This window comes from Symphodus melops, assembly GCF_947650265.1.
Source record: "Symphodus melops genome assembly, chromosome: 3".
Taxonomy (NCBI): domain Eukaryota; kingdom Metazoa; phylum Chordata; class Actinopteri; order Labriformes; family Labridae; genus Symphodus; species Symphodus melops.
The window spans coordinates 1,360,126-1,382,941 of record NC_136693.1 but is presented as its reverse complement, the minus strand read 5'-3'; the positions used below and the strand labels follow the sequence as shown (position 1 = coordinate 1,382,941).

The window sequence follows — 22,816 nt, the reverse complement described above, 5'->3', positions numbered from 1 at the left end:
CATCTTTGATTTAAAAACCTACATTTGTCAATGAAGGTCATTGCAGGAAAATTAATTCTAGGAATATAAATTATGTGTTTGGTTGTAAAAAATAAAATAAAATAAAGAGGAAGACTGAGTGTGGTGGCTTCGAGGAAAGCAGATTAACAGTTCCAAGTTCAACAGGCCTCCTGAAGCTCGTTCTGTGAGCAATCTTTCCTGTAATGCTGCCAGATGTCAGTGACGAAGAAAATTAAAAAATATATTTTTTTTGGGGGGGCTTTTTAGGCCTTCATTCAGAGACCCGGGGTGTGTTAGACCTGCTGAAAAAGAGCCGTACGTCAGAATTAAACCTGGGCCGCCTGCTCTTGAGGACTATTTTGATGTGTCATGGCTGCAGCCTGAAACAATCCACTTCAATGCTACTCCCATCGAACAGTTCACATTTAATAAACATTCATTTCACAAACCGAAAAAATAAAGACGTCATCAGTGCCGACAAACCAAACCACACGAGAGGAGTCAGAATCAAGCGTTTCACTTTATTATTATAACATCAGGATTTCACATCAAGTATAAAAGAGTGCATCTTCAAAATGAAACGAATACAACGATCCACATGTACTGTTTTTTGTTCCTCAACAAACAGGACACAGAATATAAATAGAGAGATTTTGTTTTAGTTGCAGCTCACTGCAAAGAAACGTCTAAAATCAGAGCGTTTCAAAGGCTTCAGATGTAGGTTTGGTTTCTATATGTCTGTATATATATGTTTCCAAAAGGACCATGTAGATATAAAATAGATATCTCTGCGTAAACATCGAGTATTTTCATCTGTACGACTTCTTGATCAATACTGCATGTGTTTCCCACAGAGAGAGAAAAAGAAGAATGGCTTCTGTTTCCAAACGTGAAACAACCCAAGTGATGCTCACATGAAGAAAGGCATGATGGGAAGTCAGACCATGAGGAGTGGAGTGAGGATTATATTTACAGTCTGATTGTTACTGTGGTTGAGTCGCGGCAGGAACATGCAATGTGTTTCAGCGTTTTTGAGTGGAGCTTGAAGGATCCCGACACCACAAACGTTGATCTTTAGATTAACGGTCACAGCTGCCGTCACACGTGAACACAACGGGAAGACTTTCTGTGAACATGCGTTAAATCTGCTTTAAATACAGAAGGTGGAGGAAGCTCAATGAGCAACCTTTACGTGTGATTTATTAGCAAAGCAAACTTGTTCCTCTTTAGTTTATGTTCGCCATCACTATGTTTGCTCATTTAGTAAATAATGTTCCAGTTTAAAGTCGAATACATCTTAAAGCACCGTATACTGGATCTTTATAATTCATAAGTGGACATGAAAAATGTCTTCATAAGTTAAGACAGACGTTTCAATCCCACAGTTAGATACAAAACACAGAACAGGCTGTTTCTGTGTCTGTAGCTTTAAATATGTAAATGAGCTGTGTCTGACCACGCCCCCTCTTTGGAAAGGCTTAGTTGTACTTGGGCTTTCTTGCTCCATTTTTAATTTTTACGGTCAGAAGGCAGACTCAGAGGGCAGAACAAACACCCACCTGTGGGAGGGGCTACTACCCTTTGTGATGTCACAAAGGGAAAATCTCCAAACGGCCTGTTTGAGCACACATTTTCTGGACTTTTCTCATCATTGGGGGGTTTGTAGACAGACGAGGGACACATGTTAGAGGAACATGGAGAATATGTGACCTTTAAAGATGGAAGTTAGAGGGAGGCTCAAAGAGTGTTGAACGTCAGACAGCCAACAACTTCTGGCTGCCTTAAAAGATATTTCACATCATGGAAGACGGTTTTGAAAATAAAGGAAGAGTTTCTAAAAAGGCAAACTTTGAAAATCTTCATTAATCTGTAAAAGCAGGTAACCTTTCGGAAGAGTACGAGTGTTAGAGAACATATTACAGATTTTTAAAAAGTTAAGGTTGAGATGAGCACCTGATCTTCTGTTTGGGGTGTCAGGGTTCAAAGCTGCTCTCGAGTCAGTTCTTAATGGACGAACTGCAGATAGATTAAGCACCAATAGGACCTTATTCCTGCCGACATCAACCGCGCATTATCAGGAAGCAGCAGAAAAAAATCCAATAACTTTTCCTCCACTCGTCACACCGAGATGATATCAATAAAAGAGCTCAGGAGAAAACATGACTGAAATATGACGTGTTAGTTTCGTGCATAAAGCTAAAGTGGCTACAGAACTACGAGACCAAGCATTAGCATTAGCTTTGAGCTACATTAACATAAGTGATTGCTGAAGCCTGTCTGAGGGTCCAGAGGGAATCCTTTTTATTTACATCATCTTAAAAACCTTTTTAGCTGCCTCTTGTCTCACTGAACTGAAGTGAGGGATGCTGGGAAATACGTTCAAATACTTGTAATAATACTCTTTGTAACGGATGTTTCTAATACCGGACCGGACCGGACCACCAGCTCCTTCTTTACAGACACACAGAAACTACGGACGCATGCTTTGGGTTTGAATGATTGATGTAGAAGAAGTGTTGTTGTCAAGACCACACTAACTGAGACCAGGACATACCCAAGACCGGGGGGTTCCGAGACTGAGGTGAGACCAAGACCAAGGCAGGGCGAGACCGAATCAAGACCGAGACTGAGTCAAGACCAAGACCAAGGCAGGGCAAGACTGAGTCAAGACCAAGACCAAGGCAGGGCGAGACTGAGTCAAGACCAAGACCAAGACCAAGGCAGGGCAAGACCGAGTCAAGACAGAGACCGAGTCAAGACCAAGACCAAGGCAGGGCAAGACCAAGTCAAGACCGAGACCAAGGCAGGGCAAGACTGAGTCAAGACCGAGACCAAGGCAGGGCAAGACTGAGTCAAGACCGAGACCGAGTCAAGACCAAGGCATGGCGAGACCGAGTCAAGACCGAGACCAAGACCAAGGCAGGGCGAGACCGAGTCAAGACCGAGACCAAGGCAGGGTAAGACCGAGTCAAGACCGAGACCAAGGCAGTGCAAGACCGAGACCGGGTCAAGATCCAGGCAGGGCGAGACCGAATCCAGACCGAGACCGAGTCAAGACCAAGATCAAGGCAGGGTGAGACCGAGTCAAGACCAAGACCAAGTCAAAAGTGGGCTGAAGACCGGTCTTGAGACCGACACAGATTTTGCGTCCTTCAACACAACTGCACGTTAACGGTGCATTAAATCTGCATTCTGTCTGACAACCAGCAGGGGGCGACTCTGCTTAGTTTATGGGTTCAGTCTTCATTGACCTGCTGCAGGGTTGACACATTAGTTCAGGTTTTAGTGTTTGTAGTGTTCATCAGTTTGCAGTCTTTGCTGTTTAAAAAGAATTAAAGACCTGTCTCGTTCCAAATAAAACCAGGCGGTAAAAGAAAAGAGTAAAGGAAAGTAGTCGCCCTCTAAGACTTTAAATATGGTCGCTAAAAAACTCCAAAAACACCAGATGGAGTCGATGAACATCAGGGATTCTGTGCACACAGTATATAGTGACCTGCCTATGTTCCCCTTTAAACCCTTTAAATGTAAATAAGTATTTAGAATACAGAAGAAATAATCTGCAATCCATAAATTGGATTTCTTACAAGTCAGACGGTTAAACTGGAATCCGTTTGGATCGGGACCCAGATGGCTGGTTTTGAAGTCAGTCGGACGCAATAAAAAAAATAAAAAATAAAAACCTCACTTGGCTGCTTCAGGGTCATAATAGCTGCACTGACAGGACACAACATCTACAAAATACATTCAGGAGACATAAAAAAAGACACTTCTAGACATTTTAGAAAGAGTATAAAAATGGAAACAAAAAATATGTCTGCTGTAAGAAAGTATAAAACATCCACCACGTTGAGGCTGAAGTCCACAGCCCGCTTCAGTCCTCTTCCTGTCTCTGTCCCCGGCCCGTTCAGTCGAGGAAGCGCTGGCAGGCTTTCTTCCAGCGACAGGACGTGCACCACTGGTCTCTGTGCTCGATGCCGTACACTTTACGACACTTCTTGGCTTCACCGCGGATCCTCCTGAGAGACACGGAGGGATCTGTTAGACCTGCCGCTGTGGACCTCGTCGGTGCTTCAAAGCCACCACAGCCTCCAGACAGAACCAGCAAGCTTTTATCAGACTCCTGACTTCTGACTGCTTTTGTTATTCAGGTCTAAAAGGCTTCGAGTGTCTCGTTGGGCCTTTATTAGAGATACAGAATAATGTGGATAGAGTGCAAAACCAAGGAGAGAGAGAGATTAGGGAATGACATGCAGGAAAGGAGACACGGGTCCAACTGGAACCCGGACCTGTACATGGGGCAAGCCAACGAACCACACGGCCACTGGCACCACACATCGTACCATATCAAAAATATGATTTCTTCTATGTGTCAAACTATTGGAATAATAATCTGAGCCTGTCACTGACGCATCGACCCTGAGAGATTCATGCTGCCGGCTGAAGAGACTAAAAAGTTGTTGGGAAAAATAGCAAAATAGTTCTTGGTACTGACCTGCTGGGGGCGCTCTGCTGCTGCAGCCACTGCTCCCCTACGCTGACAGAACGCACTCGAAACGTCAAACCCTGCAGAGCAGAGGAGAAGAAGAGTGAGTTTGTTTCTTTCAGCCGTCTCTGCTTTCTTCTTCTTCTTCTCAGTTTTCACCAGGTTTTGTTCTTTCTGCGTCTCTGCTCTTAATGTCCTTTGTGTTTATCCCCGTCTGGTGAAAAACATTCTGCAGTACTCGCTATCAGCCTGCAGGTGGCAGCACTGCTCTATGGCAAACTGATAGAAAAATTTGACCTCGAGCCATCCAGGAGGGGATTTTCCTTCTGAAAGAAAACCATCAGGGAGGAGCACACACACACACACACACACACACACACACACACACACACACACACTCTCCACCCCCTTTAGTAAAACCAGTTTTAACAGGCTTCTCTGTGCCGGTGGAGGAAATAAACAATAGACAGCTGAACAGGATCAGGGACGGAGAGAGAAAACAGAAGTGAATGCAGTGTGTGTTCTCGTACAGCAGGGCTGACGCTGGCTCTCAGGGGGATGCACAGGAGTCAGTGAACATGTAACCTAAGAGGCTCAGGGAAAATCCAAAACTGTCTGTTTTACCATAAATAAAAACTGATTCTTTGCAGCACTCTGCAGGGTTTTTCTGCTGCTGCTTTCGTGTTCGTTTTGGTGCAAAAACTTCAAGCCAGAGCGCCAAAAAGATCGCTGCCTTTTTGTTGTTTTTGCAGAGTGCAAAAGGAGGAAGACAGCGCTGCAGCATTGCACACTTCTTAAACTCAAACTGTCGAGTCAGGGGTTATGTGAGACCGCCGACAGATTCTTGAAAGGACCAAACCCTGTTTAGTTTGGCGCGAGGCAGACGGCGTGAATAGTGTCAATTAATCACTCAAAAACCTCTGTGTGTGCGAGAAGCACGAATACAGCAACGTAAAACTCCTCCATGTTTGATTCCTGCACTTTTTTAGCAACGTGCACCCACAGTTTTAAAAGATGGGAGAGCGACTATTGGCTAGTTTGGCACTGTGATGCCCAACCTGGGGGTCCGGCCCCTTCTTAGGGTCGACAGACTATTTTCAGTGGCCCTAAAATGAAAAAAAAAAAATATATATTTTCCCCCTTTCTCGTTGTGGATATTTATAATTTTACCACAATTTCAGCTTTGTAACAATGCAGATTATTTATTTCTGAACTGTTGGCTGTTAAATGATCTTTTTCTTCTTCTCTCATCAGCAATCAATACGTGAAAAAATATATGATACAGAGCTGCAGGAGATTACCGTAAATTCCGGACTATAAGCCGCTACTTTTTTGTCACGTTTTGAACACTGCGGCTTTTACAACGATGCGGCTTATTTATGGATTTTTCTTGGGGGAGAATGAGCTCCTGCCGCAAAAACATTTGACCTCGTCACATCGGATCTTAATATCAGTCATTTTGCGCTTCATGCACGCACCCTCATCATGGAAAACACACGGAGAAATACATATGATGCAGCTTTCACGTTAAAGGCGATCGACCTGGCTGTCAAAGAAGCTCATAGAGCTGCTGCACGTAGAGTTAACACTTACAGCGACAACAGAGACTGAGGAAGTGAGTGATGAAGTCATTCCTTGTCACTGAATGGATGGACTTTTTCTTGTGAAATGTATTACTGTATTACGGTAATCTTTTTCATCAGCCGTGTTACAGACACTGTTTGATAAAGGCTTTGTATTTGCGGATGTTACCGGTAGCCTACGTATTTAATTAAAAGTTAAAACAATGTTTTTGTGTCACGTCTTTCCGTGTAAATAGCTCTTGTTATAGCGTGGACACCTGCGGCTTATAATCAAGTGCGGCTTATATATGTACAAATACATTTATTTACTTATTTTTAGCCGGTGCGGCTTATATCCAGGTGCGCTCAATAGTCCGGAATTTACGGTATTCACAGTGGATCCAGCTAGCTGCTAGCTGCTAACCCAGAAAAAAAAAGTGCGTGCTGAGTCAGCACTACAGCAGGGCAGCGTCCCCTGAAGTGCGTAAAGATAGACGTTAATCGCTTACCTGTCGGAGGCAAGTGGTGGGCGTGGCCGTCAAAGTACAGGTGGCCGTGTTTGAAACATCTGTTGCCGCCAAAATCACATGACTCGGAGGCGGAGCCTGAAAACAGACAGAACAAGATGCTCGATTTAAATGACAAAACAAAAGATCGGCGGCGTTGTCATGGCGACGTGTCATTTCTAACCAAACCGTTGTACATGGCTGAGGTTCTGATGTAGGTCGGATGAAAGCTCATTTTTACATTTATGATTAATTGGACAAACAACAAGAGTACATTAATTTACAGAGTCAGATAGCTGTCAATCATTAACGATAAGCCCCGCCCTACCTGGTAGGAGTGCTCTGTTTTGACCTGCCAGATGCTGCCAGAGGCGGAGGGGGCGGAGCGACTCAGAGCGCTGCAGACTGGAGAGGCTGGCGATTGCGGAGAGGAAGGAGGAGGGCTCGGAGGTGAGGAGGAAGAGGATGTAGGTGAGGCGGGGGCGGGGCTACAGTGGAGAGGAAGGGGCGGAGACTGCTGCTGCTGCTGCTGCTGATCCCATTGGTTGATCTCGGTGTAATAAAAATCCTCCTCACTGCGGGAACACCGCTCGTGTTCGCCGCCACGGCTGTCAGAGGGAACAGTGGATTAATGGATGAATCTGTTATCATTCAGATGTGTAACATTTTAAAACAGTTAAGAATATAAAATAAAGATAAAGAATAAAGAATATATTCGATATTCAGGGTTGTTACTGATGTTTGCTTCCAGGATATTTACATGTGAGTTGCACGTGCACATTTGCTCCTCTTCAATATAAGAAAGAGGAGCTTCGCTAAGTGAGTACGTAGTACACACCTCCACCTGAAGGAGGCAGCACGGAGACATACAGCGCGAGTCATTCAGTGTCAGCGGAGCAGAGCATTTAGTGTTTATTAAGGTAGATCTGAGCAGCAGACCAGACTAGCATGAGTCAGCAGTTTTAGAAACATAAACCTGTGAGTACGAGTGCATGTGGTGCAAGTATGCTCAGTAAAATAGAGTCAGTTAAAATTATCGCGATGCTAATTCTGTTAGCCAGTTAATGGCATTTTCCACTATGTGTTAGCATCAAGCTAACACACGTGAGAAATTATGCCCATCCTAAAAAAGTTATACTTTATGACTTTATGGCACGTGTTTTTTTTTTTCATTCATTTTGAAGTGAAACCTGATCTCTGTCATTCAGCTGACGCTCACCACAGGTGTGTAGTCCGGATGTGACGCTTTATTCCCACCACTGACGTCAGCACCTTTCCGCAGCTCGGCCACAGACACCTGTACGCCGACTTCACCGAGTTCTGGAGGAGGAAAACGCACCAGTCAGCTCTCGCCGTCTCTGCCCGCGTTTGATTCGACGCCTGTGAAATCTGCTCACCCTGCGCTTACGAGGCGCCGGCTCATCGAACAGAACCTGCTCCAGCTCCATGTCCAGTCCTTCGTCGGGGGGCGTGGCTGGGCTACCAGCCGGCTCTGCGATTGGTGGAGAGGGGGCGGGGCTTCCATTGCCGCGGCCGATGCTCAAGTAGCCGCTGCTGCCGCCGTCGGAGAGATCGCCGCCTCCGCAATCCATCGGAGGAGCTGAAACAAAAACAAATGAAGTTTCTCCCTCTACAGACACCTTCGGACTTGAACCCGTCCCCGTGCCGCCCACTTTGTAGACTGCAGCCTATGTCTGTTGTACCTGATGTGTCTTGGTAGGCGGGGCTGTGCAGATGAGGGCTGCAGGACAAACTACTGAGGACCATCGCTGCCATCAGTGCGTCCACATCCACCTCCTCTGGACTCCTCTGACTGCAGGAGGAGAGGAGAGGAGGACAGGAGATTTATTTGCAGCGAACTGTGCAGAGAGACACGTAAACGAGAGAGAGAGAGAGAGAGAGAGAGAGAGAGAGAGAGAGAGAGAGAGAGAGAGGAGGTCCAACCTTCTGGGGACGTCGATGCAGGAGGAGACAGATCGGCGGCAGGCTGGAGGCACTGACACGTCCCTCTGCATCAGCTCCGCCTGATCCATCACACCTGCAGAGTCCCCTCCTCCACTGCACTGAAAATACACCTGAGAGAGGAAGCAAACACGTCTCACTCTGATTGGCTGCGACACCTGTCAATCAAAGGTACACATTATCTCTATCATCACCCCCCCCCCCCTCCCCCTGAATGAGATAATCTCACCTTCAGTCCAGGATGACCTTTGACCCTGCTGACGGGATGCTCTCCGGCCAGCGTTGCCGTGGCGACGCCGGTCTCGCCCGTCCCCTGGCCCGCCTGTGTTCCCGCTGCGGGGCAGGTGGAGCTCACCAGCGCCCCGAAAGGAGAGCGCTTTCCCAGACGAGTCTTTGGCAACATGTCTGTCTGTCTGAACGCCGCCTGTGTCGTCATAAGAGATCGTCTGAATCTGAAACACAACATAAACACCTTACTGCTTCCTTTCTTAAATACGCAGTTTAAGAAAAGCCACGGCGTTCGACCCGGTCTCAGTCAGACCGGGCGCTCCACCACTGATCAGTTATTCTTCCACGCCATGACTTTGATTCGAAGAAGAACGCCTCTTTCTAAAACCACTTTAGATTTTTATCCCCCTTCAACGTGTTTCAGTCTGAGTGAGTGACATGCTCGGTCTCGCCCTGCCTTGGTCTAAGTCTAGGTCTAGGTCTAGGTCTAGGTCTTGGTCTTGGTCTAGATGTGTAAAATATCCCGGAGTTTATTTTCTGTTTAAAAAAATCTGATTTTTTTTAAATGTAATAACTTTGTTTGTTTGTTTGTCCATTCAGTCTTATTTGCTTCGTGGCTTCTCTTTATTTAACATTTAATAAAGCTGACTCTGAAGTCACACACACACACACACACACACACACACACACACACACACACACACACACACACACCTGCTAGGAGCTGGGAAAAGTTCCACTCTGGATTAATTGTTCACATATGGACTTGTTCTATTTTACACAGATCTAAGTGACTCACGGGCTGCAGTGTCATTTACAGTCAGACTGCTGTGTGTGTGTGTGTGTGTGTGTGTGTGTGTGTGTGTGTGTGTGTGTGTGTGTGTGTGTGTGTGTGTGTGTGTGTTTAAAGGCGCTAACTGAACAGAGGATTAGATTGTTGAGGACAGATGGCTTAAACTGTAATTCAATTTTTCTTTATCACATTATATCCGCTGCTTACACTGAAGAGAACTACACCTCACTGCTAAACTGTCGCCATAGCAACCTGATGCCCCCCCCCTCTCCCCCCCTCCACCCTCTCTAGGTTCCCAGTAAACCAGTGACTCAGAGGAGTCATTTCCAGTCACTTACAGTATCAACAAAGAAATAATTGCTTCACATTTAATTTGTTTTGTCAGCAGATGTTTGATTTGAGATTTGATCTGTCGCTTTGTTTCCAACTTTAACACATCCGCTGGTTTCCTCCAGCTGATGGTCCACATGTTGATCATCAATGAGAAACAAAAGCTTCAAATCAAAACCATCATGATGTTAAAAAAAACCTTTTCACACTTTTTGTTTTTAGCCGTCTGCAAAAAGGACTCAGGAAGTCTTTCAGGACCTGGACAACATCTCCTTTGATTTGACCTTTGACCTCAGGGAGTAACTTCTGAGTCGGTGGTTTCAGTGCTTTATTTTACAATACGAGAGGACATGACAGGATATGATCTGATTAAAGACGAGGCCACACATGTGATACTTCATTGATGCTCAGTCTGCAGATTTGAGTCTAATTTAAAGTCCGATAAAGAAGATGGCGCTTACAGACACTGCGGGGGGCGGGGCTTAAACCTGACAGCTGACAAGTCCTGTCAGAAGGGGAATGTCATGTCTAACATAAAGTGTGTATTTTAACTGTGTGATATCATTTCCATTTTATGTGAGATGATCTATATATATATATATATATATATATATATATATATATATATATTGTGGGAGCCGGATGGGAAGCTTTAAGGGGCCGGATTCGATGATCGCTGCTTCAGGGTGTCGCTGCATGTTGACAACCGCTTTGTCAGCATCACTTGCACTTAAATACACATAACTGTAATTTTCAATGCATGCTTTGTTTCCAAATCCCTCTCTCTCCACATGAAGTCACTTTTTGCTTTTATGTAATCAGCAGCAGCTGAAATTAAAAAAAAAATAAAAAAAAAATTAAAAGCTTTAAAGCAGCAAATCAAAAGTCTTTGCTTCTCGTTCATCTGCGAGGCGTTGGACTGATTTGAACCTTTCTGCTCTTTTTCCTTCTTTATGGATCTTCTATGAAACACAAACAGAGTCTGCACACGTCTCTAAATTCACCTGAACTGGGACTAAATGGCCAAACCAGTATAAAAAAAAAAGAAACGGACCAAAACTTAACTGGAGCACAACACAGACGTGTGCAAACTTCTCCAGCGCACACACACACACACACACATACTGTACTCACACACCCCTCTTCTGTCTGCAGCTCTGAACCAATCACATTCCTTCAGAGCCGAGCTCACACCCTCCACTGTAAGAGTCCTCAATGAACACAAAAACAACTAAAGGAGCCTTTAAGTTTCACCAGTCTGTCAAAAAAACACAAACACACGGTTTCTTTTTCTTCACTTTTGAAACTCGATATTTAAAGTCTTAAAAACGACACAACAACAACAAAGAGGTCAAGTGAAGAAAAAGAAGCAAACGCAAAGTTTCTCCTGCAGACATGTCTTAAAGTGATCGACCATCATAAATGTTTGTAAGTGAAGTGTCAGGATCAGACAGAGAAGCAGCACGGAGGGGAAAGTAGGACAGGAGGTGAAGTCACATTTCTCTTTGTGAACTTCAGCAGCAGCTCGTGCACTGATCAGAGAGAGACCAGGACAGAGAGACCAGGACAGAGACCAGGACAGAGAGACCAAGACAGAGAGACCAGGACAGAGAGACCAGGACAGAGAGAAGAGGCAGGAGATGAAGCAGTGAGTGAAAGCATGCTGTCACATACCTGCACCACGTCAGGCTCCTGCACCAAGAACAACAACAACACCTCCAGGAGGTCTGAGTGAGTCCAAGTGCAGCTCAATGGGAGCTGAGAGTGAGAGCAGCTTCTGCAGGGCTGCAGCCAGTCTGAACAGGGAGGGAAGGGGCTGCACGCAAACCCTGCACCGGATCAGACCGGGACTGACGGGAGAGGGAGGGAGTCACCCAGAGACAGGTTTGTGATGAAAGAAAGAGTTTCACTCAGACACCGGTGGTGTCACGTTTCAGAGCGCACGCGCGCGGCAGCGGCCCAGTCTGTTGGGACTTGGATTATAAAGCAGAGGGTCACTAGGTCAAGTCCCAGAAACAAACCAGAGTCTGCTGATTGGGAGAGCTGTGCGTTCACTTCTTCATTAATAGAAAGATAAATGTTAATTGAAAATTAAATGTTCCTGTTTTGATTGATTTTTTGATTTATTGATTTATTTTTGATGAAGGCATCTCGTGACATTCCTCTGAGGGACTTGCTCGCCCCCCCAGGGACACTTAGGCTCCTGTTGCATGAGTCCAATCAAGACCTTTAAAGCTCCTCAGTCAAATCCTAAAGTAGCGTGATGTTTAAAGCATCATGTTGACTCTTTAATGGCGGGTCATGAGGAGTCTGTCAGCAGACATTCAACAAGTCTGGAGGTCGTGTTTGCTTACGCAGCAGCAGAGAGAGAGAGAGAGAGAGAGAGAGAGAGAGAGAGAGAGGGAGCTGCAGTGTTCACAGGATGTGATGAATGCACGAGGGACCGCATATGTCCACATATCTGGGTCAAAGGTGACATCCAGTACATAACCATAGTTTGATGGTGGATCCGCTCCTGGTTTTCCCAGCAGCCTGTTCGGTGGCTCTGCAGCCTCGTAGTAAACAAGAGGACCACGTGGTGTGGCTCTGGCCTGTGATTGGCGGAGCCCAGCCGCGCAGTAACACACCCCACAGAGGTCTGTTGTTTACTGACTTTTTCTGCACTTCAAAACTGACAATACAGAAGAGCACATTCCTCGAAAACAACTGAGCAACCACAGAGCTGCTGTTCCCCTCCTGTAATGCATCTGAGCCGCCATAAACACTCCTTCTGCACACTTACACATTCTCTATCCTCTGCCCACATACAGGACTGGAAACAGACCAACAGGCGCTGCAGGAATGACGTGCATGTTTGAACTCCTGACTTACTTCTGCATTATCTCTTTAACACCTTTTTTCTTTTATGTATGCTAAACCTCAAACATATATATACTGATTCTTATGCACGCTGTAGAAAAGCAGTGTTGATGTGCATCCACATAGATGCATAGAAAAGCAGATCAGTCATGTGGAAGGAAATACAGGGTGACATACCATCAAATAATCCTGGATTACATGAATATTATAGAACTCATCTATAGGAAATATCATAAAGTCCTACTGGGGAATTACACGGGCATTAAAGGGTTTTTATGGTCATGCAACATGCATGTTTTTGCAGCTTTAATCAGTTTGCTGTTTCACAGTACAGCTGCATGTCGTTTGATTGTGTGCGCTGCAGTACTGTGTGTTAATAGTGTGTGTGTGTGTGTGTGTGTGTGTGTGTGTGGTGATAACAAAGAGCAGCCTGTGGGCTGAGATCAGCCCCAACACTGATTACATAATCCAATCGCACTGTCCCTCGGTGTCCTCAGAGTGAGTCAGTGTGTGTGTGTGTCAGGAAGAGAGAGAGTGTGTGTGTCAGGAAGAGAGAGAGTGTGTGTGTCAGGAAGAGAGAGAGTGTGTGTGTGTGTGTGTGTGTGTGCGCGCAGCGCTGCACGTAGCAACAACACACAGCCGCTCAGCTCGTGAGCTACGTGCTGACAGTGACGCTGCTGCTTTAAAGGAACATGCAGCCTGTTTGGGTGAGTGTGACCCACTTCAGAGCGGAGCACAGCACACGTACACACACACACACGTACACACACACACACACACACACACACACACACAGAGTGTTTTTAATGAAGAACAAGAAACAAACAAACACAATTCAAGTCAAGTATTCAAAGAGAAACTTCACATGATGATGGTCCATGTAATGATCGTCAGAGAGTCTTTGGAGCTTGAGCTGTTCAGGGAGCTCTGAGCCGGAGCACAGCTGTTGGATAAGTGTGGTCAGGTGACGTGAATAACACGACAATCAGTGAGCACACCTGGAGGACGACACGGGACGAGAAGGAACAAGAAAAACCAACGTGCAAAATATTTTAGTCAAACTGAACCTTCACGAGAGCGACATTTTTATGATCTATCTTCAATAAAAAGTGAAGAATAAGACGACTTCTCTCTTTATTGGACTTTCCATAACAGTGGGTGTCTGCTTCAAACCGTCTGAGTGACCTTTGACCTTTTATCACTCAGTGAAATGTTTGTTTTGGTGAGCATAAAGGGTGTAAATGTCATGCTTTTGTTCTTTTCTTGTCTTTCTTGCCCACACGTTCACAGCGTGGTGGCAGAGGCTGCTGTGCAGACCAAGCAGCTTGCCCAGGGACACGTCGGAGCTGGGGATCAAACCCCCAACTGTCCGGTTGAGAGATGACCGACTCTACCACTGAGCCACATCATCAGCGCAATATGTCAGAGAGTCAGAGAAGCGCTGTCTGCCTCGTTTAGTCTATATAATGTATGCGATTCAAATGTAAGTAAAACAGATGAATAATAATCTTCTTAATAGCTAACAAGATGTCAGATTATAATGGCTGAAGGTTGGACTTTATGCTCACAGATTATCTTCACTGTACACACACAGTGACTCATCCAGCTGTTGGATCCTGATTAGTGAATAACGATCTTCAATCTCCACAGTGAGCAGCCGTGAGAGGATTAACTGTGACTGTCAGCGATCTGTTTCTGCTCGTTCACACCCAGCGCAGCAGAGACGCTCTTTCACCTGCAGCGCCGCACACGTCTAGAAAGTTTCACTCTCCAGAGAAGAATGTTAAACGCTCCTCTATCATGTTTTTTGGGGGGGGAAGAGCGACGCCTCAGTCCCATTAAAAAGGTATAAATTTTCATTTATCCCACTATCCATTTCTCTGTTGAACTCAGGCCGTAAGTAGAGTTTCTGTTCCTGTAAAGGAGTGCCATGTATCTATGTATGTAGGTATGCACTTTATTGCACTGTCAGCACTTGTGTGCTATGCACTGTTTTACTGTATTTTTATTTTTATTTTTTTTTCTCTTCTGTCGTGTTATGTGTTATGCAGCAGCCTGTTCGTCCAAGGCAAATTTTCTTCGGGACTAAATAAAGAAATCTTGAATCTTGAATCTTGAACCGGAGTTTTCTCCTCTTACTGGCAGCTGTGTGGTCGTGAGCACAGAGGGGTATGAATGTGTCACAGGCCGCTGCTCGACGTGGAGGACGTGCTGCAAAACTTTCTGTTGGAGCATGACTCAGCAAATTAAACACACACACACACACACACACACACACACACACACACAGAAACAAGGACACTGTGAGTTACAGTCAGATCTCGTCATGGTGCACAGACATCCTCTGATTCATCGGACATTTTGAAATGCTTCAGTTAAATTCCAAACTTGCATCCTCACGTCATCAACCTGATGACTGACTTTCACATGAGCTGATCAAATGGTTTCATGTCACGCTGCAACAAGTTCTGTCTTTTCTATCTGTGTTCAGACCGGATGAACGGACACTTTCCCACGTTCAAGCACCCTGAAAGAAGCTTCGCTAATGAACGACCTGGGTCACCTCCGTCATTCATCTCCTTCTTTTATGGTGTGAATGTGAAAACAGTTGTGCCAGATGATACAAAACCACACACACATATACAAAGGTACAGCGAAGACGAGAACGTCTGCAAAGTACCGAGACATCAACCTCAGATTTCCTCGACCTCATTTTTCTTTTCAGGGCCTCTCGTCTTTTCACCTCTTTAGCTTCTTAAAATGTCTTTTTTCTCTTTTCAATGTTTCTGTCAATTTAAAGGAAGCATGTGCAACATTCAACACAGCAGACATTATGTACAGTACATCCTGTGTGAATGTGTGTGTGAGTCCTGACTGTCTGCAGTGAGGGAGAAGCTGGAGTCCTGCTGGCTGTGTTTGTTGTCAGAGCTGTGTTTACATGGCTCCTCCCCTTGTGCATAAAAGCTGTTTGAGTCAAGAAGAAGAAGAACATACTCACTGATTATTGGATGAAGAGTTTTTACATCATTCTGTCAGTTTACATGAAGCTAGCAGCTAACTACAGAGCGCTGACATTAGCATGCTAACACACTGATGCAGGACACAGGTCATTGAAGCTAGCAGCTAACTAAAGAGCGCTAACATTAGCATGCTAACACACTGATGCAGGACACAGGTCATTGAAGCTAGCAGCTAACTACAGAGCGCTAACATTAGCATGCTAACACACTGATGCAGGACACAGGTCATTGAAGCTAGCAGCTAACTAAAGAGTGCTAACATTATCATGCTAACACAACAATGCAGGACACAGGTGACGGCAGCACAATGCTGGTGCTCAAGGGCGACGTACTGGATCAGAAAAGTCACGCTCTCTACCTTTAATGCAAGGCTGCAGAACCAATCATAATAAAGTTGAAGTGGAGTTGAGTTTGACGTCACCAAATTAGAAATCATTGTGACAAATTCTGACTCAGAGTTATGATTTAATTCAGTACAACAGGCTGTAATGAGGTGCACAGTTCAATAATATAATATAATATAATAATGTACATGATAAAAAAAGTATAAAGACTATAAAAAGAGTTCTAAAGGTGACAATGTTTCATGGGACTCTGTACTTATAGATTAGATGACAATTTTGCAGCTTGTCAGAGATCCTAAGCGGTGATTGTTAAAGATGTAATCCTTGCAGAAAAACTCCTGATATTTATATATTTAACGCAAACAGACACAGTTTTCACTCGGACTTCACCCGGAGTCTTCCTGCCAGACGTTGAGTGTTTATTCTGCAGCAAGCCTGAGTGAGCTGATGTGAGAACGCCGCAGGATATTCTCCGGAGAATTCGCCTCGAGGGCGGGGGGAGTGACGTTTACTGTATATCTTGTGAGTGTTTGCACACAACCGTGCACTTAACTTGAACTGCTGCATTCTGTTTTCTGTTCGTCGGGATGTTCTTCTCCCTTCCTCGTTGCGTTGATATAAAGGCAAACATTTCTGTGATAGCGTCGTATCGCGTGGCCCCTACTTCAGCGTCTGTCTTTGTTTTAAGAGGAAAATATCTGGAGCAGTCCGACTGAAATTATCTAGATATTTTCAGGAGTGCAGATGTGAAAACGGCTCTAAAGACATGAATGCAGACGCTCCCTGTGATGCATGAAATGAATCCAGAATTTGATACATATTTGTTTGATATTGGATTTGTTTATCAGTTATTTGAGCTCGATGTTGAGAGAAATGTGCGAATGTTTGTCCTCCATCTTTCCTCTCTCGTCCTTCATCTTTAGTCTTTCATTCTCCTTCTTTAGTCTCAGTCTTTGTCTCAGCTCCTTCATCATCATCTTCATCACGCCTCCACTGCCGTGCTCCTCTCTGGCAGTGGAGGAGAATACTCCTCCTCCTCCCTCACCTGTACCTGGTCAGGTGTTTGTTCAGTGGGCGTGGCCACTCTCGCCGGCCTGCTGATTCGTGCATACACCGATCTTACATCCACCACCGTTGCAGAGCCAACATAGTCGAGCTCCTCTTCTGGCTTGTGATTGGTCACTGGTGATGTCATGGCAGCCTCGCCTCCTCTTTTGCCCCGCCCTCCTCCGATGGTGCTGTAGATGTGAGTGGAGTCTGAGGGGTCAGAGCTGCTCGCCTCTGTACAAGGAGACGCATGAAAGGAGAAACATTTCACTGATTGAAGATGTTTGAGATAAGCCAAAAGCCGAAGTGCAAAAAAAAACTGCAATTCCTTAAGTGTCCACTTGGACAAGCTCCAAAAAAAGCTCAGGTCTCATGCACACCCCTTTTTTAAAAATGTCCGTTTTTGCGAAATATTTACAGTTAGTGTGTGTGTGTGTGTGTGTGTGTGTGTGTGTTCCGGCTGCAGCGAGAACATACAGACCTAGACTCGTGGCTTGTGGCGCCCTCAGGTGGTTCCTCCAGGGAGTGAACGTCACAGAGAGTTCTTCTTCAGGACTCAGATCTAAACACAAACATGATCAAAGGCTCAGTGGACATTCATCATATAAAACCACATAAATAAAAACACAAAAGAAGGATAACTCAAACTACATTCTGACTCTTAACATCTGACTTTCTTCTAACTTTTCGATAAGTGTTAAGCTTAGATGGTATTTCCTCTGATCAACAGATCTAAGGTCTGTACCGTCTATCAGTGAATCTGTGCATTACTAAGCAAGTTATTTGCATTGTTTGTCTTCATTTTAAATTCTTGTTTATTTTGTTTACATGCATATTTTATTTTGAAGTTCCCTTAAAATAAAAATTGAGGCGACGCCTGCGAGCTCGTTCAGGCAGTCGACTCGAGCGATCCTGATTTCACTCCTGACATGTCTCATTCCCCAACAAATCGAGACTGTGAGGAGGGACGATGAGGTCAGATGCTCTGTTGCCATGGTTACAACTGTCAACCAATACAAACACCTGAGTGCTGGACTGAAATAAAAAAATCAAGGTAAAGAGGTGACGTACCTGCAGCCGATTCAGAATCCCTCGCCGTCTTCACCACCGCCGTGCTGCCGTTAGCCTGAACACCTAAGGAAACATAATGTGTGTGTGTGTGTGTGTGTGTGTGTGTGTGAGAATCAAACAGGTGAGCAGACATGATGACAGTGCACATCTCTGTGTGTTTGATTATTGACTCTCTCTGACTGACCGTGGTGGTTCTGCTGTGGCGCCCCCATCTGGCTCCTTAATGTACTGAAGGACACTGTGGTTTCTTCTACAGACCTAAGCCCTGAAACACACACACACACACACACACACACACACACACACACACATGTATAATGATATCAAGTATCTGCGATGTCTCATTGACTGTTTTGTCATTCAGACGTCCACTCACCTTTCTCGTCGTTTTGGATCTCGTTGAACATCGGATTCTCTCTCGCCACCATCGCTTCCTCCAGCTTCACCTGTCAATCGACACCACACTAAAGTTTGATTACATCCTATTTCTGTAAAGAACAGACAAACTTCTTCCTCTCCGGGATCAGAGGTCTCTTACCACTCGTATCAGAGATGAAGGGTTTTTGTTCTCAGGTTCTCGCAGCTCAAATGAACGTCTGGAAAACAACAATAAAACACAACAAAGAAAAACCAGGTCCAGTTAGTTTGAAAGATTCAAGAAGACGTTTCCCACGCGGCCGGAGGAAACAACTTCCAGAGGTATCTTTACTGCTTTATTTGTTTGCTGACCTGCCACAGTCGCTGCAGAGAGCAGTGAGGAAGATGGAGAGGAGGAGGAGGAGGATGAAGAAAGTGACGACTCCAGACGAGAGGAAGAACTGGGACGCGTTGACGTCTGCTCCGACAGCAGCCATGATCACTGAGGGAGGACAGAAAGATGAGACTGACTGAAAGAGAGAGAGAGTGAGAGAGAGGCGTCCAGGAGTGCTCAGAGAACGAGAGTGAGTCACCTCCTCTGTGTGACCTGTGTGTGACACGTTCTGAATTTACCGATGGCGTGGCCGACTTGCACCACCGCGGACAAACACACCTGAGAGTCGCGGGGACGATGGGAAGAGGTTTGCATTCTTTAGGTAACTTATTAATTTAACTGGAAGGTGAACACTTTGTCTTCGAGAAGTTTTTGGATCCTTCACTTAAAGGGGAAGTCAAGTATTTTAAAACCTGGGGACCTCTTCTTCAGGTGAAATCAGTGTCCTCGCTCCTCTTCATCATGTGTGTGAAGTGTGTTGTTGTAAATCCACTCTGATCCTGTATTTGATCATGTCTATAAACCCCTCTATTTCAGCCCTGCTCAGAACAGGCTGTTTCTGTGTCTGTAGCTTTAAATATGTAAATGAGCTGTGTCTGACCACGCCCCCTCTCTGGAAGGACTCGGGTGTACTCGCTGCTTTCTGGCTCCATGTCCTATTGTTTACGGTGAGAAGGCAGACTCAGAGGGCAGAACAAACACCTAGCTGTGGGAGTGTCACCCACCTGGGGGAGGTGCTACTGCCCTTTGTGATGTCATAAAGGGAAAATCAAACGGCCTGTTTGAGCACACATTTTTGGACTTTTCTCATCATTGGGGGGTTTGTAGACAGACTGGAGACACATGTTAGTGTCAGAGGAACATGAGGAAGAGGATTTAACAGAATATATGACCCTTTAAACATTTCCTCTGTTGTTAAAAAGCGTCTGGCTGAGTTGCGGACAAACACCAGATAATAAATGGAAATGTGCTGCAGGCTGTTTGGTTTCAGTTTCTGTCAACATGCAGATTCATATCAGCAAAGACCTCGGAGGTGCAGACCTTCCTGGGTATCGGATGTGTTTTATATGTACACCCTCATGACTGCTGCATGGAAACAAGAATCAGTTTATCTGGTTTATTAAGGCTGGTCAAGCTCCTAACCTCCCTCTGTTTGCATTTTTATAAAAGTATTTACTGCTGCTAATGTGATTAGAAACTCAAGTATGTGTAAAGATCAATATTATTATCTTCTCCAGAAACAGAGGAGGTAAGATAATCTTTGTAAACAAAAGAAAACAGGCATTATCGCGTATTCAAATTTGGATCAAATTTCAGAAAACAGCAGCTGCCTGTGGAGCATGATGTCACTTCCTGTTTCAATAACAAGATGGACAAGTGTGTTGGATGTTTACCTTGTTCTCTAAGTTCCAGCTCGGCAATGTTTGAAGCAGCAGCAGCCGCTGAATCATCCCGTCTGAGGCGTCTCAAACAAACACGAGACCTGCAGAGCAAACAAGAAACTTGTCACACCGAGGCGGACGTGACGAGGTGTGTCACATTTACAGGGATTCACACAGTATCCAAGATATTTATCTGTAAAAGTGACTGACAAATCTTTAAATTCCCTCTTCGCAGAGTAAGATTTTAGATCAGAAGAAGAGACTCTATAACATCCATCCTCTTTGGCTTCAGCCTCAGAAAGACAGAAACAGTTCAAATGACTGTTTTTAGGTCAATGAAGATTAATAATCGATTCTTTCTGGGACTATTTTGTTGCTTTATTAGAAAATCAACAAATTCATCAAGGAATGTCTGACTGTGTGTGTGTGTGTGTGTGTGTGTGTGTGTGTGTGTGTGTGTGTGTGTGTGCATGTCTGACTGTGTGTGTATGTGAAGCGCCCGCTATGACGCGCTTCCAAAATGCAGAAACTGAGGTTGTTGTGCACTTGCAAGAAGCTGAAATTAATGCTTTCAAATGGCCAGCAGGGGGCGACTCCACTAGCTGATAAAATTCGCTTTATTGTGAGATAATGACCCGACTTGATCCAAGGTAAATTCCTGCAGTACACATTTCTGTTTAATTCATTCGACCTCAGTCGCTGGATTCAAGTCTTCTCATTACTTCACTGCTGATGACATTCGGGTGTGATACCTTGGAAGGGGAAGCCATCTCTACAGCTTTCTAAATCAGGTTTTATCAGGGACGCTGCTTCTCAACAGGCAACAAAAGTAACTGCTTGGGGCCCCACGCCAGAAGGTGGCCCCCCCAAGATCTGAAAAAACGTGCAAAGTCTGCATTGGCATAACCCCCCCACCCCAAGGTGGCCCCACCTCACGGCCCTGGAGTCTTGTTGGGCTATTTATGGCTCTGACAATCTACGTTTCTTAATGACAGTGACCAGAGGAGGTGGAAGGGTTTCATTGTCTTTTTATATCTTTATTTTCAAAATAATACGAATGTGAAAAAGTTGTTGGTGTCAGATCACAGGTGACGTAATGCTGATGAACCCTTTCAGTCCAAACGTGGTCACTTCCAAACCTTCATAAGATACAGATACAGGTGAAAAGGCTTTAAACCGGTAACCAATACATGCCGCCATGATGGCCACTTCTACGTCTTAAATACAGACAACGAGAGAGAAGCTGCAGGTTGACGTTCAAAGACAACTTCTTTGTTTGCAAGAACAAATATCCTTATTTCAAGTGTTTGATGATCAATATCATGTCACATCACTTCTTATGTGATGTGCTCACATAAAATAATTACAAAAAAGCTGATATAAATATATATATATGTAAATATTCTCGAATTAGATGATTTATGCATTCTGACTTAATTTCAAAGTACCTTAAAAATCCTGAGATTAAATTTACCCACCCACACACACGTCAAATATTCTTCATTTCAAATAACAATCATCTGAAAACCTTCATTAAAAAAAAGAGGCACAAATTAAATTATCTCGATATTTAAAAAAATAACAGCAGACATGTGCAGAACAGTACGACAACACTTGTCTGTTCACTTTCTGAAAAGAAAGAATATTTATGCTGACTCAGCGTTCGCCATCATATTCTAGATTAGACACAAAGTCATGGCTATAAATAAAGTTTGAGAGCGTACCTGTGTCCGTGGTGCACACAGCTGTGGGTTGATACTGTATGTGAGGCGTTCTTCCTGCTGAAAGTTTACTCATTGACAGGCTGAACAAACAACACTCTGCTGTTTGAGCTGCTTAAAGACACACACCCTGTTTATCAGAGACGGCCTCCAGTTTGTCTCTGTTCTGGGCTCAAGAGCGACACGCTTGTCTTCAAAAGTATGAATTAGACCTAGCAGGAATATCATGGTAATAACGCGTGTAATTTAGCTTAGCATTAAGGGTCAGACGTCGTTAGCTAAATTTTGTTGGCTAACAGGTCACTGAGTTACAGAACTTAAAACAGATAAACAATTCAGAGCCAATATGATAATAATCTAAAATAACATATACATGTAGCTGTGCTGCTAAAATGTGATCTTTGATTCGTGTTCTTACGTGAAAGATTTTGGTTTAACGTCAAAGAGCATAAAGAGATTTATCCGGAGGGAAAAATGAGTACTGCTCTTTTTAGACGGTGTAAAATAACAAGCTAGGTATTGTTTGAATCTGAAACATGTGAAAACATGTGACGCTCCTTAAAATACACAGGAAGACGTCAAATGTGAGAGCCATCCCTACATTGGATGTATGGGACCAGAGGAGTCACGAGGAGAGCAGGGTGTCTGGCTTGTTTGTGGCGGATTAGCTTCTAGCTTAGCAGTTAGCTTGTTGCAGTTTCAGTCGCTATAAATCCATTAACAGAATCACGTTTGTTGCTGTTGTTTTTGTCGTACT

The 22,816-nt window shown here is 44.6% G+C and overlaps 2 protein-coding genes across 2 annotated transcripts; both read right to left on the bottom strand.

Annotated features, from left to right (window-relative positions):
* Window positions 1–501: 501 nt before the first annotated feature.
* Window positions 502–11,653, bottom strand: LOC306821347 (zinc finger protein 395-like). The gene is made up of 10 exons (XM_079339713.1): window positions 11,539–11,653; window positions 8,743–8,965; window positions 8,496–8,626; window positions 8,255–8,364; window positions 7,949–8,151; window positions 7,771–7,871; window positions 6,880–7,159; window positions 6,555–6,650; window positions 4,493–4,563; window positions 502–4,016 (listed from the first exon to the last, which is right to left on the bottom strand). The coding sequence occupies exons 2-10, from the start codon at window positions 8,947–8,949 to the stop codon at window positions 3,905–3,907; spliced, it is 1,311 nt and encodes a 436-aa protein (XP_079195839.1). The 5' UTR covers window positions 8,950–8,965; window positions 11,539–11,653; the 3' UTR covers window positions 502–3,904.
* Window positions 11,654–16,188: 4,535 nt separating this feature from the next.
* LOC306821351 (uncharacterized protein) lies at window positions 16,189–22,122 on the bottom strand. The gene is made up of 9 exons (XM_079339717.1): window positions 22,063–22,122; window positions 20,351–20,439; window positions 18,935–19,064; window positions 18,744–18,801; window positions 18,582–18,651; window positions 18,390–18,470; window positions 18,206–18,268; window positions 17,616–17,696; window positions 16,189–17,368 (listed from the first exon to the last, which is right to left on the bottom strand). The coding sequence occupies exons 3-9, from the start codon at window positions 19,057–19,059 to the stop codon at window positions 17,070–17,072; spliced, it is 777 nt and encodes a 258-aa protein (XP_079195843.1). The 5' UTR covers window positions 19,060–19,064; window positions 20,351–20,439; window positions 22,063–22,122; the 3' UTR covers window positions 16,189–17,069.
* Window positions 22,123–22,816: the final 694 nt, after the last annotated feature.